This window comes from Cynoglossus semilaevis, chromosome 2, assembly GCF_000523025.1.
Source record: "Cynoglossus semilaevis isolate Cse_v1.0 chromosome 2, Cse_v1.0, whole genome shotgun sequence".
NCBI lineage: Eukaryota > Metazoa > Chordata > Actinopteri > Pleuronectiformes > Cynoglossidae > Cynoglossus > Cynoglossus semilaevis.
The window spans coordinates 6723487-6744179 of NC_024308.1; the positions used below are offsets into that span (position 1 = coordinate 6723487).

A 20693-nucleotide genomic window follows, 5' to 3' on the forward strand; every position below is an offset into this window, starting at 1 on the left:
CTACTACCACTACGACTCCGACTACTACTGATAATAATACACATGAATAATGTATTATATATAGTTATTTTAAAACTTAATTATATTCCAAAACACTGGTTTTGATTGATACTATGAACATTGATAATGCACATACCTAAAATTCTACATATATTTTGCATAAATAAAAACGAAACTTTTGAAGCTAAACAGATATTCCAAAATTATACGAGAATATGAGAAATTCAATTCATGTTTTTATGTCAAATTAATGATAGCCCAAAACTACTTTGAGCAGTGGCATACCATCAAGGCCAGCAAAGCTGCCTCTGCTAGCCTAAACAGTATCAGAATTGGTGACTTAACTTTTAAATTTATTTATCATGCATATTTATGAAATAAATATAAAATTCTGTTTCAGCTATACAATTTAAAACAAGTTAATTTATTGTACATACTTAAACTCTTTGATTGTAAACAATATAGAAACTGTTATTTTTTTAAAATTCATTTTTCATTTCCTTGATTAAATGTGTATAATATAATAGCTTTAAGAAAATGAGTTCCTCATTTTGATTTTATATCAATGTTTTATGAAATGCTGGTGTTGGAAACGTTTTCTCTGTCCATTTATTTCATGAATAAATAACATGGAAATGGGGCATATTCTTTGACTTTCTTTCTGTAAACCGATACTCAAGTATCAAACTATCACTTGGCTGACCTTGTTATGTTGGATTTTGGCTTTAATATTGGATTAAGGGCATTAAAATTTTGAACTAAAGTTAAACATATGGCGCTTATAATCCTGAATGTAAATTTACTCTTTTATTTAGTCACTAGGGATAATCTTGATCACTGATAAATATGTTAGTTAAACATTTTTATTTTATTCTTAAAGGTTAAAGCTCAACTAATTAAATAGATTCAGCTGTACAAATGTTACACACGAGTGAACCACTGCTTGTTTTTCCAGACTGATCTAGCAACCATATGATGATGATCACATGATACTGATCAATCTATACTATGAAAAAATGGCCAAAAAGACTAATTTAAGCACATGATATTTTATTCACAGGGTTTACTGAACTGTATACAACCAACAGTTGCTGTGGTCAGATATCTACAGTTGTACTGGAAGGGGAAAACAACACTTGTAATTCTGGAAGGTTTTTCCATGTTGCTCAGAGGTAGGGCTGGTCTGTAGAGAGTGGTGGCTCTATATACAAATCACCTGGTGTGACTGCAGTCTTGTTAGCTTTGCCAACTTCGCTATAAAAGAGAAAGAACACACAAACAATTAGACAAAACCATACATCCTGAAAACCCTAGAGGACTGACAAATCAGAAGAAAATAATTCAGGACAATTCAATGTCTTCATGCTAATAGAAGTCTACAGAGATCTTCATTCTTATCTAGAATCTCTAGACTGGTTTAGACACAGGAATCCAGAGGTGTTGTAGACTTGGTGTAGCCTGGTCTACTCTGCTGATTACAGTTAAATTATCCAACTGTAGTGATATTAGTGTTCAATAAATATATATATATATATATTCACATACAAGCTTAAAATGTGATATAGCACATCAATGAATCTACTTCCTCCTGTTTATCAGAAGTTCCCTAAATAAATCAAATTTAAGAGTTTGAAGAGATATCGCCCATTAGTATTTAAAATTAAATTCTGCTTTCTGAATGAGACTTCTACCCGCCAGCAGTGAGAGCCTTCTGTGCAGACATGACAATTGTGGCAGGAACAGCTTCCCTGCGTCCGTCTCTACTGCAGTAGTAGTTGTTTGCAAATTTGTGGCTCGGACCAAGTGGCATCACAGGCGGAGGCTGTGTCCTATAGGTAGAGGAAACATTTATTAGTAACTTTGTACAATGTTAAAAGCTGTTTACCGGAGATTAAACAATGGTGTGTGCCAGTACTAACTCCCAGGCTGTATAGATACAGTATATCCGGTCTTTGTCAATCTGTCAATTTACCAATTGCTGCCTTTACTCTACCAGTAACTTCTAAAACGTCAACAGTTACCAATAAGCACAGAAAGGGCTATGTTTAAGATTTAAGAGGCATAAAAACGAAATGAAAATGGTGAAAGAAAAATTACCACGACTGAAGGGCTCACCTCTTCGATATCTCACCATACCGCAACTGAAGTTTGCCTTGAAGGTTCCGCTGAAAAAAGAAAGAAAAGACTGGTAAAGGAAACCGCTGAGAAACGTTGACGACGGGTAGGTTTATACATCCTAACCTATTACGGTTATTTAAAGTCAATTTAAATAATCCCTTTCAACATATTAACAGTGTCAGGAACGTCTGTGAAACTCCTAAACTGGTTTCCCATTAAACCCTTTTTTTAATGTTGTATCGCTTACCCTTGCAAGTAAATTCCGCCATCGCTGTATAATTTTGGTAGCAGTAGCCATGTTAGCTGTTGTGAAGGACACCGACCTTCTTTTGTGGTGAGAAATAACGGTTCACAGCACCAGAGCACCACACCACCCCTACAGGCCTGGAAGCCGAATCGCTGCACGACATTGAAATTAAGGATGGACTTCTGAAATGAAGATGGAAGCTTACACACACACACATATATATATATATATCACAGGCGGAGGTTGTGTCCTATAGGTATATATATATTTACAAAGGGTGATGAACAAAAGTACTGGCAAAATTACACTTGGAAATGGTGAAGAATTAACTACTTATGTGGTATGTTACTATTGTTTCTATTTTTTAAAATGTATTTAGCCAATGCAAATCATCAATCTATGTGGTAAACCACAGAAATCACAACATTTCAACTAGGAGCAGAATCAAAGTAAATACGCAGAGAAAGGAGTCAAAGTGAAATAAAAAGTTTATTTGTTTCACAAGATAACACAGTACAGGGCGACCACGCCGATATACCATGCAGTCAAGTATTACAAATGTGTGCTTGTGTCATGCAGCATGCACTGAGCTGAAGAGTCCACAGGAAAACACATGCAGGAGTACAAAAGTTCGATCTGCCCCCTTGTACTGAGAGTAAGAGTCCGTTGAACATTAGCTGAGAGCAATGTTTGTGTTGACCTCCAACAGTCAAATTACAGGAGACGTTGAACCAGTGGAGACAAACCAAGCAACAGCAACACTTTCTACAGCCACTAAAGAAACAAGGTTATTCTTCTATATTCTAACGAGGCCTTCTTTAACCAAAACAACCCTTGGAACTTACGTGCTTGTGAAACTGTTTAGTTATTCCCAACTTTGTACTAAACTTATTATATTCAAAAACATAACACATGTGTAATACTCATGAATATAAATTCATCCCCAGGTATCAAAGAGATTCGATTAATCACTTACAGTATTGTAAACAGTTTTGTACAGAACAGCATGTTTGTTCACTGTAAACAGTTCCATCAGACTGCACTAAATGACTGGATCATTCAAAAATCTGCTCATGGACACTGGATGCAAGGGCATCACCATGGAACACAAGGCCGTCTTTAGGAGGAAGAGCTCATAATCCATTTACAAAACAATAGTCAACACAAAATCCACCAAAAGCTACTAACAAGTAAGACAAAGAAAGTCAAAATCTGTCCGGGGGGTATGCAGAAGTATGAAAGACATCCAGGCCGTTTTTCATTTGACATAATCATTATTATGTTATTGTGAGTTGTCACTAAAACAAAGTTGCTGTTTGTTGTTTCAAACTGTACACCAGTATTTGTACAAAATAAACATGCTAAACATTTGTTCAAAGAAGCCCTGGGTTGGATTGGATGCAAATGTCTTCCTCTTCAACATTCGGTTACAAAAGTCACGTCAAAAATCACGTTAGTGCACATTTTCCAAATGTAAACTTTACTACGCAACAGACTGAGTAGCAGCTTGTTTTAGGCATAGTGTACCTCACAAACCCCTGTTGACAAAAACAAAATGGAAGATTTGGTAGGATCATTTTGTGAAGTGTGTCAAAATATAAAATTTTGCTTTTCATATCTTTTGGTCCTGCAACAATCGGCAACATCGATTCTGGCTGTGCTGCCAAAATTTGAACAATGTAAAAAAATAGACATTCATAGGAAAAAACACACAGCCACGATCTATGGATACAAAAATGTTGAGCATTGGCTACAAAAGCAAGAGAACTTTCCTCTTTCCTACATCAAATGAAATAAATACAACAAGAATGTTGCCTAATATTTACAAGAAAGACAAAAAAAAATACCTACAGTACAAACATATTCAAGTTAAAATTTTTGCTCACTCCCTTTCATCTCTCTAATAGCTTTCAGTTCTTCTGGCTCAGACTAAAAAAAAACAAACAAAAAACTTTACTTCACTTCACTTTTTCTGAGGTTCTTTTAGTGATGGTTTCTCTCGGCACTCCACTGATCCTGCAACTTCGGAAGCAGCTTGAGGACAACTGGAAGCTGCTCCCGCCACATGACTGCAGCTGTGGTCAGTCAGAGGACGTCCTGCCGTTTGCTGCTGAGACGAGGAGATGCTGACCTCGTGCTCGGCTTTGACTATGGTTTCCTCACTGTCTGAACATGGTTCCCACTCGTCCTGCTCCTCGCTCTCTGTCGAGCCCTGCACGGCAATTTGGGGAACCAGGGTGAATCTTCGCACCATGGGATTCATCTCGACCTCCCCACTGGTTTGTGGTGGAGGGACAATCCAGGATGACCCGTGCTGCTGCTGAGGTTGTGTCTGTGCTCCTGGTGCAGCCGAGCTCACCGAGGTGCTGGTTTTCTCCTCCGGCTCGTCAAAGCTAACCTCCTGCACGGCCTCCTGCTTCTTAAAGGAGTCTCTGCGCTCTGATAGGTTGAGTTTTCTCATCACAACCAGCTGCTCAGAACGTTCAATACCAGAGTCTCTCACCCTCTGGCAGCCCATGTAGCCCCCCAGTCTGCTGTGATCTGCTCCGATGTAGGAGCTTCCACATGCACCCTCCGCCTCAGAGTCACCAAGTAAATCTGCCTCACCATAAAATGGCACCTCCAGTGTGTGCCTCCGGGGGGCGTAGGACTTCTTATCTGCATGATACACCCCAGACAGTTTCTCTGCTGACTGTACCCTCTTCAGCAGGGGAGATCGAGGTGGTTCGGCGCTGCGTGGACGCACGATGTGCCTGACGATGGTGGGCGGTGACAGAGTTTTGCCATGGTAAGAGTGAAGGCTTTTGGTGAAGCTTGGTAAAGGAGAGGGAGAGCGCTGTGGAGACAGAGGCTGGGCTGAGGACGAGGAGTTGCAGGCTAGGGGTGAGGGGGGGATGTTACTGGTCGACTTCCGCCGGCCCACCTTGGTGTAGCGCTGCGTGCTGAGCTTGGAGCCCAGGCCGTGGAGTGAGCTGGGCCGGATGTGTGCGGCTGGTGAACTGGGAGAGCTGGAGCAAGGAGATGTGCTCTGAGGAGAGATGTTTTCTGGAAAAGAAATAACTGGTCAAATGACACAAAAAGTAACATGTAGGGGTTAAAACACTAAAACAAACCCTAACTAACCATAGCCTTGATGATCAGGGGCAGGACTCCTGCAGGGAGTAGAAGGTCCAGGGGAAAGGCTGTGTGTCGGTGAGCCTGGAAGACTTTCACTGGAGGAGACAGAGTGATGGAGACCTGAAGAGAAGCTGCGGCTGCTGTGCATCACCGTGCCCTGCTTTGACAGCTTCTTCAAGATGCTTCGTCTCCTGGGAGCCAGAGGAGGAAGAGTCAGATGCTGTTTGTTTAAGTGACACATTTATATTTAAGAGGCTTTTCTTTGTTTCTATAGCACTCTTCATTGATACTCTTGATAAGATAATTTTTAAAAAGTTACCTTTTTACCACAAGTAAACGCAAAAGAGAGGAGGGCCCTTCAGTTGTCTCACAGAAGACAAAGAGACAGCAGACACACACCGGGACACACTTTGACTCCTACCTGTCGTAGTTATCTCTCCTCCTACTCTTCTTGCTACGACGGGCCATTTTGCCTTTGTGTTTGCTCTTTCGACCTGGACCGACTTTGATTGACGTGTTCTCCAGAGCGATGGTCTGCAGCACCACCTTGCTGCCACTCTGAACCAAACATGGACAATGACATACAGATCATCCAGAGTCTGAAACAATCACCTGAACCTAGAGTGAAGCAGAGTCATTGTACCTTAAGCAGCAATTCCAACATTTCAGGGTGAACCAGGCCCTGGACAGATTCTCCGTTGACATGGGTGATGAGGTCTCCGGTGCGCAGACCTGCCTGGAACGCTGGGCTATCTTCCTCCACACTCTGATAGAAATGCAAATGTGGACAGTAATAAAAGAGCGTTACACAATCTCTTATATAACACTGTTCTTCTGTGGTCAAGAGTTAGGAATAGAAACCCGTGTTTTGAAAACCTGTGCTGATACCCACCAACACCATGTGATGCACAGTATAGACGTCACTGTCGCCCATGTAGACCCGGATGGCCTGCAAGGTGAAGCCAAATTTCTTCCCTGAGGTGTGGATGACGATGGGCGGCCTCAAGCTGCTGGGGCCGAGCGAAAAGTCTCGACTGGGAGACGAGTCACGGGAAGAAGGATTGGAGGAAAGAGAGCGTGGAGAGATTGGACTGGGCTGAAGGCCACCGGGCGAGTCATCTGTGACAGGTGTTCACACAGGAATTCATCAGACAACAAGTAAATCTAATTAAAGTCAACATATTATTTTATCCTACTTGTGCTGAGGTGATGGTGGGCTTCTGTACCTGGAGTAATGATAAGGGACAGGGCAGAGACTGAGGCCGACTTGGGGACCTTTCCGCCACAGGGAAGCTTTTGTCTGTCTGGTGTGTCCAGCTGGTTACCGAAGCGCCGAGGGCCAGCAGGTTCTTTGGGTGATGAGTGTTTGGCTCCAGTGCTGTTGCTCCGAATCCTGATCCTCCGGAGGTTTGAAACGACCACCTCAGCTGCAGGACATACAGGTTAAACAAGAGTAACTAAAATGGAAATATGCTCAATAGTTATCATCATCACTCTACACAAACAGTGGAGGTTTCATGTACCTTCGTCGTCAGTGGAGAGGGCGAAGCGAGGCATCGTCTCCAGGCTGTGGGTGCTGCTCATGACCAGAGGACTGGTGCTCCGCTCCGACTGGGAGGAGCTGGAGGAGGCCCGGGGACGCAGGCTGTGTACAGACCAGCAGAACAAACACAGGGTTTCATATGCAATGTAGCAACATAAAAAAACAAGATATAGTTTAAATCCAAGTGTAGAATTTGCTCCAAATGTTCTGATCAGCTCATCAGCTTCTGATTTAGTCTGTGATTAGTGAGGCTCAGAAACTACAGAATAAATAATGGAAGTCATGTTGATTAGTGAGGCTCAGAAACTACAGAACAAACAAGTCAATAAATAATGGAAGTCATGCAGTACATGACAGGGAAGACAAGGTGAGTACTTTTCTAACATTGATTACTTTGAATTTATGCTTACCTGGCCATGCGTCCAAAGTGTCTGTGCTCTGTGCTGCCCTCTGCTGGAACTGGCGAAGGACTGAGTCCTCCCATGTCCCTGCGGTCGTCCTTTTCTTCACTGTGGCTTCGGTCAGAGGAAAAACTCAAGTTGGAAGGTGTGGCCAGGTGTTCTGTGCTGCTGTAAACCTAAGATGAAGAAAAAGAGAAAAGACAATATTATTATTATTATTATTGTTATTGTTATTAATGGATTCTGTGCAATATTTAAAAAAAGGACACATCCAGTATCAAACCAAATTTGTTTTCTGCTCTCTGCTGCAGTCATTACCTTGCTGAAGCGATGTGACCAGGAAGAAAACTGTCTGATTTCCAAGGAAGACTCTTCGTCGTTTGTTTCCTCATCCTCATCAGACGCCAAGTGGTGGTAGCGTTCTGATCGAGCTAAAAACAAAACAAAAAAATCTTTGTTGTTGTTCTCACTGTTTATAGCTAAAAACAAAACAAAAAAATCTTTGAAATGTTCTCACTGTTTATTTTTTATCAATTCATTACAGAGAGTACATTTTCATCCTTAACTCACTGTCAAAGTAGCTGGTGTCATCTTCTGAATCCAACTGAGGGATGAATTCAGCTTTCTGTCTCAGGAGTCCGTTCCAATCCAAACCAAGGAAGAAAGGATGCTGCTTGACTTCTGAGGCTCCACCTGGAATCAGAGTTTCCACAGAAAAAAATTAGAGGAATGTTTTCTAATTGTCTTAGACACCAAATTTCAAAATTCCAAAATCCAGTAGGAAAAATACTGAGTAATACCAGTTCCTAGTCGGTCCAGTGGGCTCTGTCTCAGCAGGCGGGTGATCAAGTCCTGAGCATCAACAGGTAAAGCGTCTTCTCCTTCTGGCCAAATTATATCATCTGTAGATAAAAGGATGAAAAAATGACCCAGAGAATCACAGCTTACTGTAGATAAAACATTTTAAATGTCGCTTCATGAAATAAAAAAAAAAAAATTACAGTCATTTTAAAATCCTTACCACTGACAACTTGACCAAAAAGTTCTTCAGGAGTGTCTCCAAAGAATGGAACACAGCCCACCAGGAATTCATAGAGGATGACGCCCATCGCCCACCAGTCCACAGGCTTCCCGTACCCCTGCCTCAGGATCACCTCTGGGGCGATGTACTCGGGAGTCCCGCAGACCTGCACGACACAGACCAGCGCAACCAGGTGAAATAACAGAGACTGCTGTATTTACATGGAGATACGTCTACTTCACATCTGACATGGTCTTACCTGTTTGTCCACAAACTCTCTCGTGTCCTTCTCCATGTGACCCTCGTACAAGTTGGTGGTCATGTTCATGAGGCCGATTTTAGACAAGCCAAAGTCCGTCAGCTTGATGTGACCCATGGATGTGATTAACAAACTGATGAGTAGAAACCAGTCAATGAAATGATTATTTAATAAAAAAGGATTTAAAAAACAATAATTAAAATAAAGTTTGTTCTTACTTGTCAGGCTTCAGGTCCCGGTGAACGATGCCATAGTTGTGAAGATATTCCAGGGCCAGGACTGTTTCAGCAAAGTACATTCTTGTCATTTCCACAGGCAGTGGGCCCATGTTCTTGAGCAGGTTTGCACAATCACCACCTTAACATAAAAAAAAACTTTTATCAATATGTTCAGACAGAGATGACCCTCTTCATGGCTGTGTGGCCTCTTTTGGATTTTACCTTCAACATACTCCATGACCATACACAGGTGACGCCGGGTCTCAAAAGAGCAGAACATTGAGACGACAAAGGGATTCTCCGCAAACGTGAGGATGTCTCTCTCCACGAACGCCTGCTGGATCTGGTTCCTCAGGACCAGGTTTTGCCGATTTATCTTCTTCATAGCAAAACGCTGGCGTGTGTCCTTGTGGCGAACTAGATACACAGCCCTTTGAGGAGAAAGAAAATAGAAATAAACATTTGATCACATAATGAAAAATGTAGTTTGACTGTTGAAGTTAACCCCTACTTTAGTCATGATGCAATCCAATGCTAACCCCCCCCAAAACACTCTCTTCTCACCCATACGCCCCGTTGCTGATGAGTTTGATTGTCTCAAAGTCACTTTCCAGAGGTTTCCTGCGAGTTGGCGTCAGAGTCTGTGGAGCTTTGCTCTAAATAAAGGAAGCAGCTCAATTTCAGTAATTCAGTTTTTGATGATGGAAACATTAGCATGATCAGAACGAACTTAAAAGTTACTTGTTCAACATGAATATTTTAATGTCTTTCTCTGTAAAGGTTTGGCGAGTCACAGGACGAATCTTGAGTGACTCATCACTCTCACCTATTTTTGTTTTACACATGTAGCAGAGGCACACAATTTAAGCCAGTAGGTGGCAGTAATGTACAAAACATTTGTTTGCCAGCCATAAGAGGATGCAGACGACCCATTGAACACAAGAAAGACAAGTGAAGAGTGATTATTTTTTCCCGTTGGCTGACAGGGTCAGAGTGAACCAACTGTGCAGAAACAATGCTTTTAATCATAACAATACTTGAAGCCTATAATTTAAAATTAATGTAAATATTGTGCGAGCATGCACACTGAAGTTATCGTTAGCTACGGCAGTTTATCGGCACATCTTTCTAAAAAAGTGTTCCTGCTCAAAGTCTTGTGGTATTAAAAGTAGTAATCGGAGCTCATCTAAAACTTGAGTACTGATCACATGCTAACTACCTCCACATTAACATCTGGCTCCACAGACACTGAAGGACCAGCATCATACTGTTCAAGCTGCACCATGTCTGAAATAAAGAGGACAAGACACACAGTTAGACGATGACATCAGATGACAAACCCAACATTTAAAATAAAGTTTTAACTCTTTAAAACCTTATTTTAGTCCGACTCTCTGGTTATTGTTTGCTTGGTAGACTCACACTTCCCTTAACATGCAACAGCTATATTCACAGTTTATAAGATTTTGTTTACAAGGAGCAAATGTGTTGATTGATTCACTTCTGGGCCACAGCATCGTAGCGTGATTTGTGCACTCTTAAACAACTCGTGAAGTTTTTTTTTACTATTTTAAAATCTAACTAAATTATAAGAACGATTTATAGTATCACAGTTTTTATTTCAGCACATATAATTACATTGACACGTTCTGGGTTGTACTGTGAGTCAGGTTCATATCTCAGAGTTACAGTACCTTCAAATGGGTCCCGTGTCAGACCCAGTTGGCTGATGATGTACCTCGGGATATCAGTCTTGATTCCCTGGCCGACTTTGGCGTGGCCCTCTGCTGCCTCCAGTAAATGATAAAACTCCTCTGGATCAAACTCCTGTCAAAAGAACATTGAAGTCACATTGAAGTTAATTAGTTGACAGCGACACCCTGGTGTACTGTATAAAAAGTATGTTTAGTTGTTTTTTTTTCTGACAGTAAGCCTTTTCAAAGTTAGTAATAATCAATCACAGCTCCATTTCATGTAAAAGGATTTTTCTAAGAGTGAGATTATCTATGACAAATCAGAATCAGACTTGACAGGGCCGGCTTACCAAACATTCAAGGAGGCGAGCCGGCCGAGAGATTATGATGAGGATCTTCCTCGCCAGCTGGGTGATGACGGTAACCTCCTCGCTCTCCGAGCGCTCGAAGGCCTGGTAACAGTGGTGGAAATAAAAAAAAACAAACAAAGTTTACATGTAGTGTTACGAACTAACTGATAAGGAAATACTAATCTTAATTAAGGAGGAAAATCAGAAATTCATTCAAAATATATCCTCTTTACAAATTTTATGAATATTAGTCTGTTAGTAGTAAACTAGTAAAGAAATTGAGCACCGGGGTGAAAATATTAAAATTATATTATTATTAATAATAATAATTATTATTATATTATTAAATAATAATACAAATTAAATTGTTTATAAATGTTGTCTTCATTTCAGACAGATGCTCAGAAAAATCTCACACCTGTCTGACAGAACTGCGTCAGAGAAAACACCCCATTAAAGCAGAAGGAAGTATTAGAATAATCGGTGGGTGTGTGTGTGTGTGTCTACATGAGTCATCGATGGCCTTTCATCAAGACGGCTGCAGTGACAGACTGTACTGGGGAAACGGTGGCTGCGTGTATTTCTGTGCATTTCTGTCCACAGTGTGTGAACACAGAAATAAGAAAAACAAAACAAAAACACAAGATGGATGAAGAACATCTGAGCACTGGGGATTAGAACAGAGAACACAGGCTGGCTGAGACGAGGCCACCCCTGAAAGGATCACCTGATTAGTCCTCAACAGCCTCAGTAAGTTAATTACTGCTTCATTAAGGCTCGTAAACTATTAAGTACTCAAGTAAGAACTTCAAGTATTTTCCAGACAATATTTGATTATACTTCACCTTCCTCATACTCAGTCTATCTATTAAAGCATTATGCCAGTTCAGTGAATTTACATCTTATTCAGAAGTAAAATATATTATGACGTGCAACACGACCTCCCATGAGGCACAAACTGCTTGTTTCAGCTGTCAATCACACAGTTCACACGATCTCAGTTGTGCTGCCTCCCACTGTGTTTAATTACCATCTGTACAGTACAAATCAAACCATGTCACTTAGATTGTATACAACCTCCATCAAAGATAACAGACAAAGTTATATATTACCATATGTGAAGATTTGTCTCCTATTTTCCCCAACACTACCACACTTACAGAAATATTTATATATATATATGTTTATTACAGGTGGTGAACTTTGGATCAGTGATTAACAACCATTGCACCCTAGTGGTCTGGTCGGAAAACTACTATTTCTTCATCTACACGACAGTGTTAGGCTGAACACTGAACTAGTCTTCCACCAAGTGGCAGGAGATGGCTTCAAAATTCAAGATAAAAGGAGACTAAGCTGTCGGGAGATCTTGGTGTTTGTGTCTTTCTTCAATTCCAGCTAGTATATCTGTGTGTATGTTCAACTAAACAGGCCCATGTGTCATACAGAGGGAGTAAACTTGGAGTTATCCAGAAGGAAGAAGATTCACACATTTCACTGCTTACAACTTTGTGGGATTTTTCGACAGTAAAAATGTGCCATGGCGCAAACATGGTATGGAACCACTGCTTCAGACTATTAGTCTCTTTAACCACAGAGACATACTCATAGGATGACTTCACCTACAGAAGTATGCTCCATACCTTCATCAAAACTACAACTAAAGACTGAAGATCAATTATAAAAGAATCCAACGTGTGCAGCAGATCTGCTTTCTTCGTTCCTCTGTTGTGACATTATTACTAATAAATGACCTTGTAACCCTAAAGGGAAAACTAGCTTCCTGTCTCACGACCAATCCTCAGTGAATTTCCATCAGTCTCGTGTGCCTTCACTGGCCATTTCACTTCCTGCCTTTTATTACATGAATGGTCTACAGTGGTTTCCCCAAAGCACTGGACAGAGCAACTAAACAACACTGTATCACTCAGCTCAAATACCACTTAAACTTGTGAAAAGTAAAAAAGTGCCACTTCATCCTTGACACACAGAGTTTTTCGCAAAGCGACCTTAACATACAGTGTGTCTGTGTGAATGTGGCAGCATTTGTTCCACTGCCTGGGAACAGACTTATCAGCTCAGCTGGAGGTACAGCGAGTCCACCGTGCCTTCTGTCTGAAAGCACGCAGAGCAACAGAGAAACAGGTTGCTATGGAAACTCACATTTAAAAACAACAAGGATCAGACCTGCGATGAGAGTATCTCTCAACTTTGCAGTTTCCACTACAAACCGAACTGTGTGTGCGTCTGCCTGTGGCTATTAGACAGTTATTGAGCGACATTTAAGCCAGGAATCGATCCGGTTGCATAACCTAATCACAATAGAGTGGACCAGTTGAAGAGTTTGAGGTCATCCGCCTTAGTTAATGTGTTATTAATTGTTTCATAATTGTCTACATGCATTATGACCATTTTGACTGATGGTAAAATACTGTGGGACCCTCTGAACCCTCCTGAATGTCAGCCCACCTCATGCAGCAGCTTCTCCAGGTTCTCCTGCAGCTCAGCAAAGTAGCGTGACGTGACCAGACCTTTCTGGGACTTATCCAGACAGTCTCTGACCAGCTCCACCAACTGGTGCTGGATGAAGCCCAGAACCCCGTCAGCCAGTGGGAGAGAGCTGTCTGGAGAGTAGTGGGTGACGATCTCCAACAAGCGCTCCTCCATCTGAGCTGTGGCCTGCAGAGAGCAGACAAACACAGTGTGTACAGGTTTTTTTACTCTCCACACAACCAAATGTCTCTTACATATCTGTGGGTGGATTCATATGGTCTTTAGTTTAACTTGGATTAAGTCTTTTCCACCTGCTGAGACCCTGGAGTTTCAAAACTTTAGACTCTCTTATTCGATTTATGGTCAAACTTCCTTAGGAAGAAGGTGCTGTGTTAGTAAGACTAAGTAATTCTTTAATAAAAATTCAAAAGAGATGTTACTGCTGTGAATAAACATAGCTCATCTTAATCTTAGTTTTCTTGTAGAATCTTTTTGTGAACGTGTAAATGTGTTACATTTTACAAAGATTTGTAAATTCTCAGATGTGAAGTACGTACCTTTGGGAACCGTTCTCTGTAAACATGGTTCATCATGACTATTTCATTGTCATAGGAAACACAGGATCGACCAGGGCTGCAAAAAAAAAAAAAAAATCATGACAACTAAGGTTTAAGGACTTATCAATAATATATGTTATTAAGTTAGAAATGCATTAATCAAATAAACAAACAAATCAACTACAACAGAAGTTGCAGCTCATGTTCCGATTTCACTAACCGTTAGTGTAAAAAACTCCAAATGCAGCTTATAATCCTTGATTGCTGTGTGTGTTAGGAGTGGTCAGTATAAATCTCCATTTTGTCAATAGAAAAATTGAGCCATATATTACCTAATAAAGGAGTTCTTGTTTTCAGTGCAGCTTATTTTAAGAAAAAAATTGTTTATGTCATCAGAGCACTTCATGTATTTGATTAGTATTTTTTTAAAAGGTAATAATCACCATATTCATTTTTTTTTCTTGAGATAGAATTCTAGATAAATGTCAATAACCAATAATTATTAATGAAGTCAATAGACAAACGGTCCACAGACTGAAGCTTGACCCTACATTAAAATATTTATTAAAAAAGGCTTGAAAAAAGACAGAAAGATGGTAAAAAACTAGATAATGAAAAAGGACAGCATTTTGTGCCGCCAGACTTCATACTGCTGCAGCTCACCGTGCCTGTCGTTGCAGCGAGCCCCCTCCCCATGCCTCTACAACCAACGGCACCTCGACTACAGTTCAACAGCTAGATCCCTGAGGCGCTGTTAGCTAAAACACCCACGCAAGGCACGCCATGGTGCCAGAACACAGAGCACTCCAGCATCGCACAAACAGCGCAGAGCAGAGCCAAGCGACAACAGTTGTCAGAATCACACAGCTCTGCGGATGAACCTGCGTCAAGCTGCCAGACACCAGGCATGTGCGAGAAACCAGAGGCAGCTGGGACAGCAAAGGCTTTGTTTGCCTTTCTAAGGTCCTGAAAATAAATATTTTTGATAGTCCATTGATTTGCTACATAGTTTCTCTATTGAAAGAATTTACATCTGGTCCTTAAGATAAGACAAATATTGTGAAATTGACGTGTTTTGTTAAATTATTAATTAAATAATCGCTGTAGACGTAATGACACTTCAACATCAGGTTGATTAAAAACATCAGACAATCAACACTGGTCTTTCTTTCTAAATATATTCATTTTCTCACAAGTTATCTCTTAATCTTGGACTAAAAATGAGAAAAAGATTTTTGTTTTTTGAATTTCAGAAAATAAAACTCAGGTCCAATCAGTTCAATCATTTTTCTTTTCGCTATATCAGGTACAATATTTTTCAGATAAAATATGACCAGCTGCACTTTAATCAGTCAAAATTGAAGTGGTTAATTATTTTCTACTCAGACGTCCACATATTTGAAGCAAACACTAGAGACTTTTTTTTTTTAAATGAAGATTATTTTTGAGCAGGAAAACCTATTGGTCCGGCTCATTTTCGTGCTGTGTACCTGAGGCTTCTGGATCGAGGTCGTTTGACCGTTGAGGGCCTTCCATCCTCGTCGGTCATGCTGTCTGTGCTGCGGAAATGTTTGAAAAGGAAGTGCAGCTCATCTTGTGTCGGCTGGTACGGAAGCTGGTGGAGGCGCTCCTGAGAGGATGAGGACGACTGGAAAGGAGAATAATAATATAAGGGCAGTATTTAGACTCTCACATCGTTTGTTGTTTTGTGGCAGTGACAACAACCAGCCACGATTGGCTGCATTTTCAAGGGAAACACTCCACTGTACTGTAATTTATTTGCCGTCTGAAGTTTTCATTGGTGGAAAGCCAACCGTCAGTGAGAGATGTTTCATCTCGTCTAAATGAAAAGCTAACGGAGACGGTGATGTTTCTGTCAACTTTGAGGGAGGCTTTGTTGCTCCAGGTGCTGCTTACCTTTCTGTTCAGTTATGTGTGTGTGTGTGTGTGTGTGTGTGTCCAACAACTGATATCTACATTTTCATCATATATTTATATAAACTGAGATTATCACATATATTAGCCTTTCTGTATCAACTACAGTGCGTTGAGATATTAATTATTACAAATATTTATAAATATAAATTTAATTATAAATATTAATTAATGAAATTAAACATTACATTTATGAAAAAAATGCATTATTTAAAAAAAAAGAAACGAATATTACTGAACTAACAATCTTAACCACCCTGATTACCAACATACAAACCATTTATTTGTCATTATAATAATTACAATACATTACAATAACAATACTCCTCTCATGCAGAGTGAAGTTTAACTTTATAATGAATATAGTTCACACAGACACGTGGTTGTAATGTTTCTCTGGGAAGTCATTATGTGAACATACACAGGACACACAGCTGTATGTTGATTGGAATCTGTCTGATTATGCATGTGTCCATGTGTCGTAGACAGAGATGGGAGGAGGGACGGAGGGGGATCAGAGGGACAACATCTGTGAAGTCTCTCTAATGACGGTCCATATAAAGAGGGCAGTGAAAGCCACTGAAGAGCCTCATTGTAGCCCAGTGACCTCTGAGGCTGTGGCCATGACCTGCCCAATAAAGTTCCTTACAGCCCTAGAGCTGCACATGGATGACGTTTTACCACATGGACTATAGTACTACTGAGTCAACACAGAACTACGATGAATGGTATAAAAGAAGACAAATAAAGAAGTTAAATTCTAGACAAATCATTTTCTTTTCGGTAAAAGTTTTCAAATTAATTCAATTTTTTTTACCCTCGACACTGATGCTTGAGACCCAAGTCAAAAAATATTTTGTCCTTTTGTTTTTGTCTTCATGATTGTGACAGTTTGAGAGCTTGAATTAACTGTTATGATCACATATGAAAGTGATCATAATAAAAATGGCATGTTATAGGACAACATGGAATATACTGAATCCTCACTGCTGTTCCCTAGACTGGGAGGATGACTCATTAAAGTGGACCATACGAAAAAAAAAAAAAATGGATGACTCAGTCTTTTCATTTGCTTACTTTTATTGCATAACTGAATGTGTTAGATGCTGGGGTTGAGTGAGGTGCTGGAGCTGCCTGGCAGACACATCTCTAGTGGGGAAGACAGTGTGGTGACTTACTGAAACAGTGGAGCTTGGTGGGTTGGTTCCATAACCAGAGGAAGGAAGAGACGCCAGGGACCATCTCCTGCCCTCAGCTCTAGGGAAGAACAGACGTGTAAGTTACATAAGCTGCAGCTAAACCAGCATCAGACAGCACTTCACATCTCAAAGTCCTTACATAACAGATGATGTAAGTGATCCGAGCATGACAACAATGCTTTGATCCAAATTACTTCAAAAAAATGAAGTACATTTGTGACATTTCAGCCAGAGCTGCTTCATAAAAATGTAAGGAAGTCGATGAAAAACAAGGCACTTTTGATTATGAGTGTTAAAAACAACAACAACAACAACAATCTACCTGTCAGCCCGAGCCAAGTGGCTGAGATCACGACAGCAGAAGAGATAAAGAGAAAAGCAAAAAAATTTAGTTTTAAGTTTGGATTTTATTTTAAAAATCTGTGTCCTAGTGAGTTTTTTAAAATGGGCTTTTGTTTCAATTTAAGCCACATTTACTAAAACTAAATGAATCAAATGAAACAGCAGGTAACCATTAGGGGGGTTCCAGAGAACAGGGTAAACACTCTCTGACGTGTCAGCTACAGAGTCACCACTATTAAGCTTTAAGACAAACGTGTCTGTGCAACTGATAATCCTGTCAACGAAGTAATAAGACACGAATCATGTATCTATCTTCATATTAACTGCAAACGTATTCAGAGCAGCTTTCTTGTTCTCATGTTTGTGACCAACTCGTGGGTTTGTCTTGACGGTACTTCTTCCCTGTTTCCCAGGTTCTACCTCACCTGTCTGAAGAGTGGGGTGTGAGTGGGCTTCAGGGGGAAGCACTGTCTAACTGTACTGACATTGTTGAGATGGGGGCGGCTGTAAGAAGATCTGCAGGGGAAAGTGTGTGTGTGTGTGTGTGTGTGTGTGTGGACACGTGGAAATGCAGGTGTCAAAGCTCTATAAGCCACTTCAACAGTATAAGGGATAGAAAAACCACAACCATCACAACCAGGGGGTCAGACCACAGTTTTTTTTCCCCCTGCACACATACAGGTGGAAATGTTCTGCACGTTACCCGACAGACAGTAATAAGAAGACAAAAAAACATCTAGGTCACAGAAAGCCCCCACCCCCTTCCAGCTCTTTGAAAGCAGGTTCCTTTATTGTTTATGACTCAACAACAGGCAAGCATTCTGTAAACTTTTAACCTGTTCAGAGATGATGAGAAAGTTTTCCTTTTAAGTACAAAACATTAAGTGTACATTTATGTAAATTAAACAGACAGTTGGTTGTGGATTGTGAATTGGCTGCTGAAAGTTCACAAATAATTTATAGACAAAGATTTCATATCTAAGACTCAATATTCGACACCGCTCATTATTAGCACAACATGTGTTATTATGTGGTTGTATGTGTTTTATTCATGCTACAGCTGGTTTTAATAATTTAGTTGATCTGGTGACTCAACATCAGTACAGAATCTTAAATCTCTTAGGGTTTGTCGTCCATTCATGTTTGTCTAAACCTGTTGAAGTGGAGCTGCCCTGCAGCAGTGAACCTAAACTGTCTGTCTGAAAAAGTTACAAAAGAAACGGTTCTAGCCAGAATCTGGAAAACAATTATATTTATTTATATTTGGTTCAAAATGTTCCATGATTCTGAAGTTCTAAATTTTTATAAATATTCCGATGAAAAAGAATCAACTTCTTATGTTTTTGTTAGCAGTGTTTTAGCTGACTAAATTTATAATAAAAAAGAAAAAATCAGCTTAAAGAAACAGGGATCACTCAAACTCCAGCACAAATTATTGTGGTTGGGAGTTTATATTTGGTTTAATGTCGTTAGTTGCGTTTGTTTGTTTCTTTCAACCGTTCTGCCAAAACAAATACATCTCTCAGGGTGAAGTGATTAAACAGAGCAGTGTTGACATACCTCCGAGCAAATGGAAAATTGAGGCAGCCACTGGTCGACACATTTCGGGGGCTGTCTAGAGGGCTGCTCGCAGCTGAAATAAAAAAAATAAAAAAGACAACATTACTCCCCACATTATTTATAACTGGAGTAATAACCTTAAAAAGGACAGAGAAGACAATGTTCCTCCACTCACACATGGACATTTTCCAAAAGATTGACATCATATCTGTGTGCAAACACTCATTCAGGGCCTTAATGTGTGTGTGTATCAACATCAACATCAACATCATCATCAACATCATCATCGTCATCATCATCCTGGTATTACATTTTCCAAAATCTGCAGCACATACCCCATCTGAATACAGAAGAATACAGCAAAATCTGCAGCACATACCCCATCTGAGAATACACTTAATTAAAGGTCTGACTCCACTGTGGTTCTTCCACGTTCAGGGGGATGAGTGACCAATTACAGGCCGATAACTCTCTGTGATTAGATAATCCTCGGCTTGATTGAGTTCAAGGGGGAGCACATGCACATACTGTACAGCTGGTGTTAGGAGCTCCTGAAGAATAACTGAACTCCATGGAATGCATCTGCTTCATAGCTTTAAGAAGCTTAAAATTTAATGTGCTATTGTTATAATGCACCAGAACGACCCCAACTATATAAAGATGACCCCTCTCCCAGCTATCGTCTCACTTTTCTACACTTGTGTGTCTTAAACGTTAACATTACATAAGCGCAGGCTGATCACTAAAAAAAAAAAAAAAAAACAGTAAAAACTCCTAGATTAAAACACTTTTTAAACAGCTTAAATATACTCTTATGCAAAATATTCTTGAATTATAATACACATTGTACTGTCTTGTTGACAGTATAATGTGAAGAAACAACAAGCTGTTAAGCTATTAAGTTAGAAAAAAAGAAAAAGAAAAAACTTGCCCAGACCCAAGAGAGATGCACATTGTGCCACTTGTTCACAAAATCATTTGAGTAAACAAAGTATCTCAGGGTTTATTTTTCCAGGTATTCACGATCACCTGCTTAAAGTCGAACATTTAGTCATGTTTGCAGAAAGACTCAACAGTGACACACCGCAACCATCTCCGTCATCATTTTGGCCGCAGGCCTCTGTCAAATGATACTATTTTCCAGTTCCTTCATGATCACATAAATCATCAGACTCAACATTTTAGGGGTGTGTATTGGAAAACATTTGTCAATACGATACAGGGGCGACGATATGATATATTGCAATATTCTGTGATGTACTGAGGAACTGAGGGATGTACATGTGTAATCACTAGAAAAGAAATAAAAGCAAAATCAAATGAACCAAAGCCATGAATATTTGCATGTTAACTGTTAATTTAAAAAAGAAAAGAAAATCAATACAGTGCTTTAGAATATTGATACATTATCACAAAAAGAAATATCACAATATATTGGCGTATCAATATTTTCTCACTTCCCTACAACATATTGAATTATTTATTATTTTTAATCATTTACCCATTGTCCAGTTATTTGAGGTTTCTATACAATATTTCTATTTCTTAAGAGCAACTTAATCTACAGCCTGTAAACAGGGGAACGAGTGAAGGAGACAAACAGGAGGGCTGCTAATAAATGATAACTATATGGAATTTA

At 39.9% G+C, this 20693-nt stretch overlaps 3 protein-coding genes across 16 annotated transcripts in view; 1 reads left to right on the forward strand and 2 right to left on the reverse strand.

Annotated features, from left to right (window-relative positions):
• dock7 (dedicator of cytokinesis 7) overlaps nt 1–20693 on the forward strand; it is a 428740-nt gene that overhangs the window by 279980 nt on the left and 128067 nt on the right. The window lies entirely within an intron of this gene.
• ndufa7 (NADH:ubiquinone oxidoreductase subunit A7) lies at nt 1034–2514 on the reverse strand. Its single transcript, XM_008333501.3, has 4 exons — nt 2366–2514; nt 2116–2165; nt 1692–1829; nt 1034–1254 (listed from the first exon to the last, which is right to left on the reverse strand). The coding sequence occupies exons 1-4, from the start codon at nt 2414–2416 to the stop codon at nt 1167–1169; spliced, it is 327 nt and encodes a 108-aa protein (XP_008331723.1). The 5' UTR covers nt 2417–2514; the 3' UTR covers nt 1034–1166.
• The window catches only part of mast3b (microtubule associated serine/threonine kinase 3b), a 28190-nt gene continuing 10332 nt past the window's right edge, over nt 2836–20693 (reverse strand). For both annotated transcript variants that reach the window (XM_017041417.2, XM_025054122.1), the window contains 24 exons: nt 19055–19127; nt 17132–17210; nt 15509–15666; nt 14019–14094; nt 13438–13647; nt 10969–11070; nt 10619–10751; nt 10144–10211; nt 9489–9580; nt 9147–9355; nt 8925–9063; nt 8707–8839; nt 8448–8613; nt 8227–8328; nt 7997–8119; nt 7745–7857; nt 7436–7602; nt 7006–7127; nt 6709–6909; nt 6375–6601; nt 6126–6248; nt 5904–6040; nt 5489–5673; nt 2836–5410 (listed from right to left, as the gene is read on the reverse strand). In XM_017041417.2, coding sequence (XP_016896906.1) covers nt 4329–5410; nt 5489–5673; nt 5904–6040; nt 6126–6248; nt 6375–6601; nt 6709–6909; nt 7006–7127; nt 7436–7602; nt 7745–7857; nt 7997–8119; nt 8227–8328; nt 8448–8613; nt 8707–8839; nt 8925–9063; nt 9147–9355; nt 9489–9580; nt 10144–10211; nt 10619–10751; nt 10969–11070; nt 13438–13647; nt 14019–14094; nt 15509–15666; nt 17132–17210; nt 19055–19127 — 4220 coding nt within the window. In that variant the 3' untranslated portion in view covers nt 2836–4328. The remainder of the gene's footprint in view (nt 5411–5488; nt 5674–5903; nt 6041–6125; nt 6249–6374; nt 6602–6708; nt 6910–7005; nt 7128–7435; nt 7603–7744; nt 7858–7996; nt 8120–8226; nt 8329–8447; nt 8614–8706; nt 8840–8924; nt 9064–9146; nt 9356–9488; nt 9581–10143; nt 10212–10618; nt 10752–10968; nt 11071–13437; nt 13648–14018; nt 14095–15508; nt 15667–17131; nt 17211–19054; nt 19128–20693) is intronic.

Bases quoted from the DNA above. Each gene is read 5' to 3' on its own strand.
- ndufa7 (XM_008333501.3), bottom strand. From the start codon at position 2,416: ATGGCTACTGCTACCAAAATTATACAGCGATGGCGGAATTTACTTGCA. The intron at 1,830-2,115 runs GTGAGCCCTTCA...CTCTACCTATAG, and splicing joins TATGGTGAGATATCGAAGAG to GACACAGCCTCCGCCTGTGA. The intron at 1,255-1,691 runs GTAGAAGTCTCA...TCTCTTTTATAG, and splicing joins AAGGCTCTCACTGCTGGCGG to CGAAGTTGGCAAAGCTAACA.